Raw genomic sequence first — 15,251 nt, 5'->3', positions numbered from 1 at the left:
TTGCTAAGACTTGTAATAAGCAAAATTCTGAAAAGATCAGAAAAGATTTGGCCATCAACCCTTAAGGAAAGGTATTATATCTCAAAAAAAAAAAAAAAACCCAACAAAAAACAAAAAAAAAAAAAAAAAAACCCAAACAAAACAAAAAAAACAACAACAAAACCACACAAAACCAAACCAAAGCAAAACAAAAAAAACACAAAAAGAGGAAAATGCTCCTTCCTTACTTTCCTTGCTTTGATTTAGCAAACTTCCATTAATTCAATGACAACTTTATGATTGTATAGGAAGTATATTTCTTGTGGCTGTGAAAACTCAGTGGTTCAAGTAAAGTTGCTCTGCCATCTCCCTCTTTTTTTTCCATAACCCTTTAAAGTAATATTTCACTTTGTTCTGGTTTCCTATTATTCATGAGCAATTTTAAGTTCTTCACATCCTCCCACAATTTCTGGTTGAATATAGGTTTCACATTGAAGTCGTTCTGTACTTTTTTCCTTTCTTGAATGAGCTTTGATGTATCTGTTTGAGTTTCTCCTGCCATCTGGTATTCTGCACTGAGAGCCACGATCCACACTGTTAACTCCTCACTGGTATTTTCTCTTTTTGCATATGTTCGGAGGGACTTCTAAGACACATGAAAAATCTTCTGGAAAACCATTTGTGATGGTTTTAATTCCCACATCTTGGGCTTTATGACATTTTGTGCTGGCTTGAAGCTGCTCCCCTGTTGAAAAGCAAACAACTCAAAATGCACTTTCCTCTCACTTTCTCATTGCCTGACATTCCCACCCTCCTCCTGTTCTGCCATGCAGAAGAACCTGCTTTGAGACACAAATCCCACCACATGCGCAAAACTAGATGGAGAGGCTTAGTGTTTGCCTTCATGCAGCAATTGGCGTTTATTCTCAGAACCTTCTCATTTGTTGATGCAGAGGTTTTACTACTGAGCTGGAACATTGGTTCAACTTCAATAACTTGTGTGAAATAGTAAAATATTTCTTTTTCTTCTGAATTCACATTCACTGTGGGGCAAAAGAGAACAGTGTGTGGGCTAAGTGTGTTTTGGATAGAAATGTTCAGTACATGTTTTGATTATTTTCCCATTTGAAAAAGGTCTTAGACTTCACTCTTGAGTACTGCAGTAATTGTATTTCAGGGCAGAGGCTCATCTACCTATTATCTCCAAATGCAAACTGTTCTACAATTAGGATGTGTATTTTTATTACATATTACATTTTTATTAAAATGTAGGGTTGTAATAGGATTCCTCTTTCTCCAAGGAGGCTTTTATGTACATCTATATTTATACATATACACACACACACCCTCATCAAAAATGATTTTGCAATGGGGGAAAGAGGGCATTGAGTCCAAAAAGCTAAGTTTTATATATTTTATTCATAAAAACAGATTTGCAACAATTTATTAAAAATTGATCTCATGCAGTATAAGGTTATACAAGAAATTCTTCATTTACATTTTATTCTGGCAGTTCCAGTCTAGTTTAAAGCATTTGTGCACTAACATCATTGGAAAATGCCATTGGGGCACAGCCTCTTCATAAATTTACAGTACATTTTTGCTGCAGTATAAAAGAACAGAAACATTAAATAGCTATATTCACTTGGTTGGTCTTGTTATCTGCAGTAAAGTAAAAAAAAATGTTATGGGAGAAACTACCGTATCATTGAGACAAAGAATGTACTGCATGGTTTAAACCTAATAAACGTCACACAGTCAGTATTCACAAAGTTACAGACACACACACACACACTCACCTCCAATGGTCCGATACTTCTGAATTATTTTTTTTTCCTGCTAAGTTGGAATAATATTTCTACAGAGATCTTTGTGTATACATTATATACAATATCATAATTTTCTCTTTTTAAAAATTAACATTCCTTTTAAAATAAACCAGCCCCTGATGATATTAATAAAGCAAGAGAATACTGTCAACACACATTGAGTGACGACGTCAGTGTTTAGTGCTTAAACAGAGTAATGAGTTCTAGTTTATCTGTGTTTATACTTACATGTTTTTTTGTTCTAAAAGCTACAGATATTTCCACAACCTCTCTTACTGTATGTGCCAAGTGAAATATTTTGTGATGCTCCTGATTGTAAGATTCAGATACATATTCATGTTGGTTTTGGCCACTATGAGGTGTGTTTTATTTTTAATGGAGATTTATGCTAGCTTGTCAAAGCTGCAGTTAAATCCCTCAGCTAAGGAACCCCTTCAGCTGTGCTTCAGTCATTGCTGATTTATAAACCTTTGTACGAACGTCATTCCAAAGGTTTGGTCTGAGGGGCACAAGTGTTGATTAAAGAAAACTGAGAGCCCAGAGGGTGCTTCATGTGGTATTTTTTTACCCTACTTTTAGCAAACAGCCCTGGCAGTGGGAGGATACATTTCCAGTTCCTTGGAAAAAGAAGCTGCATGTGTGTCTCACCTGTGCCTGAGGGTTTGGCTCCAGAGTTGGTCCAGACGGTACACCACTATCGTTCCTCCTAATTACTTTGGTTCAGGGAAAGGAGCTAAAGTATAAGCTCCACTGTTTTTTTTCACAGTCCTTTCAGGAGTCAGGTAAAATATTCTATTGGTAGATTTGATTTGTCCTCTCCTATCCACTACAACTGTCACACGTACGCAGGTACAAAGCAAACATAGTGTATATTCACATCTATGTGCCCTGCAGGCTTCGCCCGCAGCAGCAAAGTGCTGTGCCCTAATCCCTCCCCCCCAAGTCCACTCAATTAATTTTATCGTAATTATGTGTGACACAATTCAAACAAACTAGGAAAAACAATTCATCCTGTGGCATTAAGACTTTACTGCCCATCTGTCCTCAGTTTCCTGAGTTATCAGCCCTAGGACTTTTTTCAGTTTAGTGTGTTATGGTTGGTGGTGTTTATCCTGAAATAGGTGCAGAAACTTTGCTAGAAATGAAGCTGCAGATGGTCAGCAGTCACTATCATTGCCCTGGAGAAGGGTGAAGTGCTCTGCTTGCAATCAGCAGCTCTCCAGCTGGTGGCAACTCAGAGCTGGAGCTTCAGGCTCTGCTTGAGTTGCACATACAGCTGCAAGGTAAAGGTGACCCTGCTCACAGCACAGCAGTCTCAATGACACCCAAGGAATCATTTCTCACATTTCTTCTTTCCTACTAAACATCATCCCTGAAATGAAAAAAAAGCAAGACTAACCAGTGCAGAATGTTTCCAGCAATTTAACACAACTCTTGTAAAAATGAGTGTATCTATTCCAACATGGTATAGCTCAACCACTACATTTTCCTTACATGGATACAGTATAGAATTGCATGTTCTCAGCAGCCACGTAAAGCTCAGTGACATTTGAGTGGTTTTTTGTTTGCTTTTTTTTCCCTAGTGTCTTTTTTGCAAGATCCATATATCCCAGCATCCTTGTTGCTAGTAGAAATTTTGGAAGAAACATTTTTCAGTGACTTCTAGGTGAAGAAATAAAAACTCCATGAATAAGGCTACAGATCAAACTCTTTGTGTCCTCCTTTGCTTTTTCACACGAGTTACGTGGGCACTCCTGTGACGAGGGCCTCAGCAGAAGTTCCTCTGCGGTAAGAGCCAATGTTACATGTTTGTAGCAGAGTTCTAGGTCAGATGTTTAGTCCAGTCTTTGAGTACTTAAAAGCAGTTCAGGAAGCACTGATCTCGCCCTCCTACAGCCCCGAAACCATCACTCGGAAGGAGGGTGGCACGTGTCTGTGCCGAGGACTGGCACTGGGGCTTACACACGGGCTGGCACAGCTGGCATCAACTCCTCCTATGGACGGCAGGTAGGCGTGATGAAGGATGGGCAGCTGCAAGGACAGCCGGCGCTGTATGCTGCGGGAGAGACAGGGAGAGGAGCGTTAGCCAAGGGGCACATGGAGCACATCACATGGCTGCTGCATTCCCAGGCTGCTGCGAGGCAGTCCTCTGTGCCTGCCGCTCTGACCGACAGGGTTAACGCCAGGAGCATCGCTCTTGCTGATGCTGAACTGTGCCACCATGATGCTGTTCTCCCCTTGGCGAATTTTTCTGACAGGTTGGACACGACAAAGGAAACTAAGTCTGCTTTCTCAGCATGCCACAACCTCCTGAAATTCCCAGCCACATTCAGATAATTGTTAGACTGCTGATACCAAGAAAAGGAAAACCTTAAGTTTGCAAAGAGTGTGTATGGCTTGGTGACCCCCCCACCCCCTGCAAAGTGATCTGCTGCCTGCAGAGCCCCATCCAACAGTGTAGACATGCATGAGGTCACAGACTGAGTTTCAAGCCACGCACCACTTAGCACAAGGATGTCAGTACTAAGCATGGCATTTCTGCAACTCCAGCTAAAGCAAACACAGGTGCATGGCAGGAGGGATTTGGGACTGATAGCCTTTTCTTCTTTTAAGTAGCTCCTCTTTAAAGTCTGGGTCTGTGCTTTTGAGGTGATAGATGCTTTTGAGTTCTGTCAGTCAGTGCTATGGGACTGAGGAGTTGGCACCCTAAAAACAGTCCTGCCCAACACCCATACTAAAATTCAGTGTTCCAGAACCCAGAATTCTGTATCTATTTTTCCAAGTGGATTGACATAATGACAACGGGCATTTTTTTTTAAATGAATTCTAAATCATGCTCACAGGTCTAACTAAGCCCTTTCCTTGGACAGGATGGTGCCATGAGAAAAGGGCTCTGCTACTCCTGTGCTGTGGATATACTAGCACCTTTCACAAAATCAAAATCCTGTTAGGGCTTGCTGGTGTAAAAGGTGTTTTCAGTCATTTTATCATCAGGATGGCTTTGTATTTGAAGACATTTCCCCCTTGAAACATAGAGGCACTTTCTAAAGAGAAGAGAGATGTCAAAGTGACTGAGCTGAACTTTGGATTTCAGGACAAAAATGCCCATAGAAAGCATTGTACCATTATAATAGAGTTTTAAATTTATGTTTGCCTGCTATCTGATATAATGTCAGTGTATAGAAAGGCCTTTATAAGAGGTGGTTCTTTGAAAGCTAGCCTTTGGACAGCCTTTTTGATTCAAATTACTTAATTGCTTTTTTGTTTGTGTTAGGTAGCAAAGACAAGTACTAGGGCATCTGTTGCACTGCTTGGGATGCAAGCAGTATAGCTTTTGAATTAAAACAGAAAGAAATGCAGTGTTCTCCTCATTAGTTTCTTCACTACAAACTTCAGCTTGTTTATACAGAGGTGCAGTAGATGTAGCTGTTGTCTGCCTACCCAGGAAACTCTTTCTCATTGTTTGTCCCCCTCAAACTCCTTTCTAAAGTTTCACACAATGTTAGTCCTCACTGATGATCATTCTAGTGCTGTCAGTGCATTCCTGAAACTAAACAAAACCCATTCATTGTTATTTTGCTACTGTGCTTGGCTCTTCCTAGTGCTATCAATGAAGTCATGCCTTGTTCCCAAGGAGTGCAGAGGGGGCATGGCTTGATGTTTCCCTGTGCTGAATCCTTATGAGCCTGATGCTGTGGATTGTCATTCTGTCTCTTGTTGAGGGGTCAAATGCAGAATTGCCTGCACTTATTTTCCCACAGTGGAAATGCTTACTTTGTTCAGCTGTTATAGAGTTCTCATTAAAGGGCTTTTTGAAGCTACTCCAAGAGAATCCAGTTGCATAATCAAGTGAATAGGATTTTTTTATCCATTTCAGTGTTAGCCATGGACAAAGCATGTTTATTTAGCTATGCCAACAGTGGCTGCAGTGGGTGGCAAATTTTGCTTTAACTGTACTTAAAAGTTTACTTTCACTTGAAAACTTGGTTCCTGGAATTGGGGCAGAGAACTGTAGTCTGGAGACTTGCACACAATTAAGATTGTAGACAAAACCCCTAGAGTGAAACATGAAACAAAATGAGTTGCAAAATCCAAACAAACCTGGTATTTTTGCCTGAAGTGAAAGTAAATTTTGTGCCTTGGCTCACTCTTTTTAGGTTTTTTTCCCCCCAATATCAGTGATTTTCCCTTCTTCCATTCCTGCCACATTTTGCCAATGCTTTGGGGGGAATCCTTGGTATCAATACAGGCTGGAGGATGAAGAGATCAAGAGCAGTCCTGCCAAGAGAAAACTGGGGGTGATGGTGGATGAAAAGTGCACTTGATGGCACATGAAAAGTGCCCAGCAATGTGTACTTGCAGCCCAGAAAGTTAATCACATCCTGGGCTGCATCAAAAGCAGTGTGGCCAGCAGTATGAGGGAAGTGATGCTGCCCCTCTGCTCTGCTCTGGCGAGACCCCACCTGGAATATCAGCTCTTCTCATAAGAAGAATGTGGACCTGCTGGAGCAAATCCCAAGGAAGGCCACAATGAAAATCAGAGGGCTGGGGGATGTCTTCCATGAAAACAGGCTGAGAGAGCTGGTGTTTTTCATCTTGGAGAAGAGAAAGCTCCAGGGAAGCCTTAAAGCTGCCTTCTGGTACCTAAAGGGGGCTTACAAGAAAGCTGGAGAGGGACTTTTTACAAGGGCATGGAGTGAGAGGATGCTGTGTGAGGTTTTAAACAAAAGAGGATGGATTTAGACTACATAAAAGTAACAAATTTTTATGATGAGGGTGGGGTCAGACACCCCATCCCCAGAGACATTCAAGGCCAAGCTGGATGGGAATTTGAACAACCTGATCTACTTGAAGCTGTCTCTGCTCATTGCAGGGGGGTTGGACTGGCTGACCCTTAAAGATCCCTTCCAGCCCATTATATGACTCCAGGAATTTGGTTTCAAGTTATCCACACTATACAGATATGTATGTGAAAGCACATATATGGTCAAGTATTTTGGAGAGGTAATGGTTGGTAATAGTGGGTCTAGAATCACAGGCAACCACTGAAGGAGATGAAAAGCGAAGATGATTCCACACACAGAGCACCCACTCATCAGGTTCTGTGTGAGGGCAAGTGTCCTCAGCTGTGTACAGAAATACCATTTATTAGGGAAGCATAAAATCAGGTAAAACACTGGCTTCCAGTGTCAATGCAGGAGCACAATGCAGTGCACATGGGAATGCACAATACCACAAGGGGGACCAAGGCATCTAAAATATATTTTGGTTTTGCCATAGAAAATCACTAATAAGATCCATTGGTAAGTGGGGGGACTGAAAGAAATTGCTGCAACAGTCAAACAGTGAAACATCTGAAGTTCTGTGCGTGTGTGTAAACTGTGTCTAAGCAGTCAGGGATTATTTCACTTAATTCTGCAGTACATTAATGCTGATTTTTAGCAAATGCAGGGAAGCTGGGGAAGCTCTAAAACATTACAGTAAAGCAAGATGTTCTACTAGCAAGTGAACTAACTCTTCTGAACCCACCTTATTTTAATGACATATTTGAGTAAGATCATAGATAGATAGATGATAGACAAACCACTCAGTGAAGAAACCAAGTAACAAAGGCCTGTTCATGCTGAGGCATATACATGACTCCAATGCAATAATCCAGTCACAACCAAATTTTTTGAATAAGAATTTTTTGTTACTTAAATTAACATAACTGGCTCCAGTTATGCTTTGAAGTTATGCTTTGAAGGTTACAAAAAAACCCTGCATATAGATATAGTCTATTAGGATGGCAAGTTTTAGTGAGGTCCCACAGAAATCTGTAATCACCTCTACTTAGAGATCTGTTACATATCGTTGCTGTTAAAATGAGAATGGAATAAATTCTAATGGTGCCAAAAACGAACGACCTGCTGGATGTAGGTCACTGGTGAGAAGGGACAACACGCAGGAATGAAGTGCACAGATGGATGTCTTTAAGGGTCACAGAAGACAACCATTGAACGTGGCCATCATGCAGATAAGCTGACTGATGTGATCTTTAGATATGCAGGACTGCCCATCAGGAAATATGCACAGTTGGATGCTCATCAAAGCAGATGACTTTGCCTGAGAGACAACTCATCCTACTGGGAAAAGAATTATATCTATTTTAAACTGGTTCAGACTGCTCTCTGGACCTGAGATGAGCTGGCACGGTACAGTGTCTATCCACACAGCTAACATCCCCCAGGGTTGTTGCTGAGCTTTACCTGGGAGAGTACAAACTGGTACAGCTGTGCTGGGGAGTACGCTAAAAAATGTGAAATCAAAGTGCAGGGCTTGTGCCGGTGCACTGGCACCGCTTTGCTTGCTATAGGAGGTGTTAATTTATACTGTGTAGACAGTGTAAACAGGAAAGAAAGCAGTCAGCACCCACTTTTTGCTCCTCTTATCTGATGGTCTGACTAGGTATGGAAAGTTTTACATGGCAGTATGGAAAATCTACTGGGTCCTGCCCAGCAGGAATTGCAAAGGGAACTGAGATTCGTCGATATTCATGGTCTAAGGCTGCTTTACAGTCATACAGACTGCACTTTCCTTAGGTGCAGGGTTCTAAATCTGAGCCAAGCAATTTCCTGCATCACTGCCTGAGGTGTGTATATACCACTGCACTTTCCTTAGGTGCAGGGTTCTAAATCTGAGCCAAGCACAAAAATTTTTTTTCTACATTCTGATTGAGGCAGTGTAAACATCAACCCATCAACAAATGTGAAACAATTTCCTGCACCACTGCCTGAGGTGTGTATATACTGTTGTGCCTTTATTTTGTGCACAGCTGTAGAATAAGTGATCTTACAATGAGTCAAATGTAGTACTAATGGTGAGAAAGAATGAAAAAATCCAAAATCATCTCCTTTCTGGACTCTATAAGAGCTTTCATACTAGAAGATGCCAGTTCTCATGAGTACTGACAAGCACAGGAAGCTAGGATGATTTTTTTTTCCCACAGCTATTAAAGAGTTAAAACTTCTGCAGGAAAATTATTGTCTTGACATCCTCCTTTCACAGGTTTATGACCAAGAGGAAATATTTTTCAGACTAATTCTCCTTGAGATTTGTGCTCTTGAATAAGAAATAAGTTTCTCAGACTATGTGACTACCTATCAGATATCCTATGTATGAAGTGAAATGAGAAAGACAGAAACTACAGCTTGCTTTGAACTCCTTTTTTTTTTCTCCCAAAAATTATACATTTATCAACCATTAAATGACACAAGTGCTGTCAGACAGGTTGAAAAACAATCCCAAAGGTGCAGAAGGATATCTTAAAGAGTAAACATTTCGGAGAGAGGCAATCTCATGTCAAAAAGAGGCAAGTCCTGAGGACAGCTATACTTCTTCTCCCTGGCATATCCACTGTGTCTGGGCAGTGTGGCTGTGGTGCCAAAGTGCCAACTCATTCTCATGGGGGAGATTGGCCCTTGGACCTGGCACAGTCACAGCTGTGCAAGTGTTGAATGACACTGTTTAGATTTAGCAGGATTTTATTAATTGCTTTCCATAAATGTCAGAGATTGTTCAGATTTGTACTGATCCACTCTCCAGAACCTTTAGGAAATCTCAGTCTTCTCATCAGTTATCACTAGCCTAGAGGAAGTTCTGTCACCACCAAATATTTTTCTTTTTCTTTGTCTATATTAAATCTGTATCGAGACAATTGGATTATCTGAGTGTCTGTGTTTTTCTTAGCATCTTCCTTAATGTAAGTGGGCCACATGTGAATGAGGATGAATTCACACTACATTATTTCTGACAAATGGTGCTGAAAAAAACCCATGCCTTTAACAGCTATGCATTAAAGCACTCTGCTGACCTCATGAAGTCATGAGAGCTCTCTCAGCAAGAGACCTGCTTTTGTGAAATTACAAGATATTACTGTGGGATTTCTTTTTGGTGCATATGTGTGTGTGAATTAGCTTCTTTGCAGGTTTGGGTTGGGTTTTTTCTTTGAGCGCAAGGACAGATTTAGAAATCCACGTGTTTTCCTGCTCCAGGTACTACAAGACAGGAGCTACTATCTGCAATCAGGGTTACTGTTGCTGATGTAATGTGACTCATTCTAATAATTTGTTTAATTTATTCTGTTTTTAAATAAGCTTTTAAATTGCCCAGGAGTCTGACAGCTATTAGGTCAGACACTGATGAAGCGATGCTCGTGTAACCAGGCTGCTGTGGGGAAGTGGCTGATCCGGGCACACACGAGAACGGCGCTCCCCTGAGTTCCTGCCCATGGCAGGTCCTGCTCAGCTCGTGGAGGGTAGCACACGTGTTTATTGTGTAGGATCCTAGAGAGAAAAGCTGACACCAGAAGACTCTTTCCACTCTGAAAATCTAGCCAGTGTTTTGTACCATCCTCTCCTTATAGCTGCAGCATTGTTTCTAAGGGAAACTACTTAGTGCGGGCTTTCCTGTGCCAAAACTCAGGTCCAGCTGCTATGGCAACGTTGAAAAGCCCTCAGGACATTTTTTATTTTTCATCTAGCTAAAGAATGTAAAAGAACAAAATGTCTACGTACACCATGAACCCCTCTGGCTGGTGTGTGAAAGGACTTGGACTTTTGACAAGAGTCATAAGACATTTGTGCACATAGGAACATGCTCTTCTCTCCTCCATAAACTTTGGGCACAGCTAATCCTGTAGCTCTCTACAGAAACTTTGGACATCATGCTACAGATGTTTCCAGCAAGAGAAAATAAGCATATTGATTTGTCTTTGGGGCACCTTAGGATCTAAAGCCCCTGATGTCCCTCCAGTTTCTTTGGGGTGGTGAGGAGGGAGGCAGGGAGGCACAGTACAACATTTGCTGCCGGTGCTTCAGGAGGTGCCATTCACATTCCCCAGCTGTTGATGCCTCAGGCTCTCTCTGTAGCCTGGGCTGGCTGAAAGGGGGTTACAATGAAGGTCTTTCCATAACAAAAATGCATGCATGGGAAATACAGGCTTTGATGAAATGTAATAATTTAAATTAACATCTTGTCAGTAAGGTACTGATGTATACTTACTGTTCTGGAGAGTTGATGTCTTCTATGGGATCTTTGCTTGTTCTGGAAGGGTCTGATGAGCCCCACTGTGCTGGTGGATTTTGATCAAGATGATTTTTCAAAATGGCTTTCTCACCATCTGGATGGACAACACATTCAATTTTACTTCATGGTGACCATTTAAAAATAGTTTCATTTTAACTTTTTCCAGATATCCATAATGCCACAAAGTAAACTCATACTACCTATATTCTAGCATAGTCTCAAGTTTTGCTCTGACTGTTTGGTACTCCTCTGTTTTGGATGATGTGTTCCTCCATAGGAACCATCACGAAGAAACAGAAAAGTGACAAAAGTGACATCATGCTCTCTCATCTAGTCCTGGGCTATGTGAAAAAAATGCAACTCCACTGTTCTTGCAGTTAGAAATTGTAACCTTTTCATAAACCCTCCTTCTTAAGACTTTTCCTAGAAAAACTATAATTTCATTGATGTATAAACCTTGATACTCTTATGATCACAGAGGAAATTAAGTGCTGCCATTTGCCTATCTGCAACTGCCATCATTTTCAGCATGGAAACATGATTCACATCAGTTGCACTGGTCCATGGGCTGTCTGCAGCAAGGACAGCTAATGATGTCATTACACTTTTTTCCTTTCTGCATAGTGATAACAAAACATATCATAATTCTTGTTTCTCCTGGATGCCCTGGGTGTCCCTGGTTAGCTGTGCTGAAGCCCATGGCATCATTCCCCCTGAGAAACATGGGCAAACACAGCCATTTTAAGATCCTTTCTGCTCCCGCCTGCTTTTTCAAAGTCTCTTTCTGCAGTAAGCCAAATAAAATCACACGGAAAGCATCTGAATAATGAGGGCAGTTCACAGTTTTCATAAATAATTACAGAGAGCTCCAAATCCATCACCAGCAGTTGTTTGCCACACAAACAGAGAAGCAGTGATTGCCGCAGGCATTGAGGCAGCATGGAAGAAGAGTCTGAAGTAAATTCTTGAAGAGGGTACTGGAGGATTTGAATATAAAAGTGGGTACGAAGGGGAAAAGCAGGAACAGTGTGAAGAAAAAAGGAAAATGGCATGAAAAGGCTGGTACATTTTGAAGGGTTAAGCTGCTTTTCTGTTGTATTCATGTTCAGAAACCCCAAATAATGCTCAGACTTGATATTCCCTGCATGCTAGGAATATATATGTTGTCAACAGGCACTGGGTGGACAAAACAAGCAGCAGAAACACAAACTGAGGAAAGAAGCTGGAAGCATAAATGTTTTGAGAACAAAGTCCAACATCTATAATTGTCCTCCCAGCCAGGTCATCCCTGGCATTATTTGACAGCATTCACTTCCTGCTGTGAAAAACCTAACAAGCAAGCAACAACCAAGTGTGTAGGTGAGGAGGCAACAATGTGCAGACATGGGATCACTACAGCTCAGAAGAGGAGACAAGATTTTTCACTGATATTGCATTGAAGAGAAAAATCTGGGTGAGAAAGGAGAAGCTGCTTCAGTTGGGGCAAGAAAATGTCAGTAGAAGAGAGCTAAGGAATTCAGTTGTAGCAAGAAGAGTATTTAAAATTAAGAGATGGCAGGATTCTCTGATGGTTTAGGTGTGAAGGGAGTACAGCAAAGACTCAAATCTGACAGTGGTTAAGATAAGCAGTGAGTTTTATCATCTTGGGACAGCCTGAAGTTTGCTGGTGTGGCATTTGCTGTCACAAGAGTTCAGTTTTTATTTTCTGTACATTGCATTTCTTTGTATATCAAGTCTGACATTTGCATAAAAGTCTTGTGATGTCTATAAACAGACATGTAGAAAAGAACACTTTTTACTTCCGTGATTAAAATCAACATTCAGTCCTGAGCTGATCTAAGCTGACAATGGAAACTGCTGACTTTTTGATCAAAGTAAAAATTTGATTAACCCTTGTAATTAGGGATGGAAAAGCTCTAAATTTAATTATTTTATGGTTCCAACTCCTTTTGCCAAGATAAGCAATTTAAAATTTTTAAAAGCCACAAAATAAATAATTGTTCATCAAATGATTGGAAAATGCAACTGTGGCTGTTTGGGAGTATGCTGTTTAATAGGATAATCTGTGTTGTACACACTAAAGGAGTTTCATGCACTTTCAGCTGTGCTGTGAGAGAGAAAGAGAAGGAGGTGGTCCTTGTCAAAAAGGTGGGGGATTTAGTTTAGAGTAGAGCAGAAATCATATATTCTCTTCCTACTCACCTCTCAACACCAACTGCCCATATATCACCGTGTGTTATTCTTAATAGACTCTTTTCTACCACTCTTGCATTATGACTTGCCCTTAATGCACTGAATACATTTCTGCATACAGGGCTACCAAATGCAAATTTTGTATTTGGTACAAAATTGTATATGTATATAATACAGACAAAACACAGACTTTTTTTTTTCCTTTTTTCATTTGCTTCTTTCAAAATTAAAAAAAAAAAAGTAATACTTATTTGTTAAGCATTTTGGGAGAGGAGTTGTTAGTTTTTATTTTGCAGCTATGGAAACTAGAATATCTTTATTTTTCATTTACCTTTCATTTAAATAATGAAGAGCAAGTTTCTCACTTAGTCATATGCTTCTGGGAGCTGGAGCTTAAAGAAAAAACACTATTGCCATATGCACTTTAAAAACTTAAGGGTTTAGAAAACTAGTTTTATATACATGACCAGCTGAAAGTAGTGGTAAACATTTGATTTCCCAGTTTCCCCTGGAAAATGTTGCAGTCTTTTTGATACTTCCCCATCCTCTCTATTCCTCTGTCCATTAAGTATGCTGGTTGGAAAATGTCCTTCATTCTCAGGGCACTGTGTGCCGCTGCAGATTCTACCCAGTAAGTTGCACCCAGATGATGTAACTACCTTTTAAATTGAAATTACATTAGCCAGGAGCACCTTCTAAATAATTTTCACCTTTGTAGACCTCAAACCGGAACTCAGAAGTCCGGATAAGTGATGCCTGAGCACTTTCCATTCAGAAAGCTGTTGGGAGAAAAGACAAATACATCTCAAGAGCCTCACAGAGCGCTCGGCAATGGGCTCATTATAAAACAAAGCTCGCTGCCAGTGGTTGGTGAGAGGCAGAAGGCTTTAGCTTGGGACCTTTGCCTACCTGTAGCAAAAAACCAGCTTCCATTTACAAAGCTCTGAGCTGCAAGAGCACACCTGATGCAGGCTGCCGAGGGGCTCAGTGAGGAGGTCACTGTTCCCGGCTGCTCTCCCTCTGGCAGGGGTGACCTATAATCACTCTGCAACCTCTGCTGCCAAAATTACCTGGGCAGGCTTAAATGTGCATATTAACAGCCCTCATTCAGCTGCAGGCAGAATGCACCAGGTGACTGATGATGCTTCAATTCCTTCCAAGAGTTTAGAAAACATATTTTTTTTTAACTAGGTGCTTGTTTGGTTGATGTTTGCACACTGCAGCTTTATTGAACATCTTCATCATTACGCTTTAGTGGCAATATTCCTCTGATGGCTTAGAACTGGATGACAGAACGGCTCTTCATCCAACATCTTTCAATTCTCCTATTGTTTCTCTTTGCTAGAAAACATATATTATGCTCCACAAAGAAGCAAGTGTGGTTTAACAAGGACTTACAAGATCTGGCAGAGATTGCTGATTTATAAAGAGCTCAGGAAACTTTAAAACTAGAGGCAGATTTTGAAAACCTACTGTAATTTTTTTCAGTTCTGTTGTTTGGACTGTGAAACATGACTAGCCAGTCTCTGTTTTTCATGTAAATAGGATGTTAAGAAAGTAAACTGAAAGGAAAAATTAAAATTATCATATTGTCTTCTGGTAATCAGAAAAAAGTTCTCTGAAGTAAGCATACTACATTGGCAACCTAAACCACAGCTTCTCATAGCTGTGTTTTGAGAGGATGATTTTTTAAAAAGAAAAGACAGCAAGATTCTGCTCTGATTTATACTACTTTAAATCAGAAGAAATTTCCCTTACTACAGATTAATTTCTGTGCAAGAAAGGGCAGGTACTGAACATCTGATAAGTTGGTCTCCCTGTTGAAACAGACACAAGCTCCAGTTTCAGGATTGAATCCATTTGTTAGGCTTCATAGAAACTAGCATACATGTCTCTATATATCTCTATAAAGAAAGGAACTACATCCTTTCTTCAAAACAGCATCCCTCTAAAAGAGTTATTTCTGAAAGCCCTTACCTTTGAATCTCTTTTTCAGTCTCAACATTATTGCTTGAATTGCATGAACTTCATAGAAATAATACTTCCCCCATCTATCACAGACGAACTCTGTTTTGCTTTGCATTTGTGAGCAACACGCCTTTGAAATCTGTTTTTCTTTGAGCTGCTTTTACATGGGGAAAAACTAACACCAGGAAACATCGGAGTGGGGTGACAAGTGACAGT

At 40.6% G+C, this 15,251-nt stretch overlaps 1 protein-coding gene across 1 annotated transcript in view; it reads right to left on the bottom strand.

The window, feature by feature from the left end:
• Positions 1-3,698: 3,698 nt before the first annotated feature.
• Positions 3,699-15,251, bottom strand: part of GABBR2 (gamma-aminobutyric acid type B receptor subunit 2) — a 456,087-nt gene continuing 444,534 nt past the window's right edge. The window contains exons 18-19 of the mRNA XM_041408112.1: positions 10,851-10,968; positions 3,699-3,864 (exon numbers count right to left, since the gene is read on the bottom strand). Coding sequence (XP_041264046.1) covers positions 3,699-3,864; positions 10,851-10,968 — 284 coding nt within the window. The remainder of the gene's footprint in view (positions 3,865-10,850; positions 10,969-15,251) is intronic.

Source organism: Onychostruthus taczanowskii, unplaced genomic scaffold (genome assembly GCF_017590055.1).
Source record: "Onychostruthus taczanowskii isolate IOZ18803 unplaced genomic scaffold, ASM1759005v1 scaffold29, whole genome shotgun sequence".
Lineage (NCBI taxonomy): Eukaryota > Metazoa > Chordata > Aves > Passeriformes > Passeridae > Onychostruthus > Onychostruthus taczanowskii.
The sequence above is the reverse complement of the archived record's forward strand: the minus strand, read 5'-3'. Positions and strand labels throughout refer to the sequence as shown.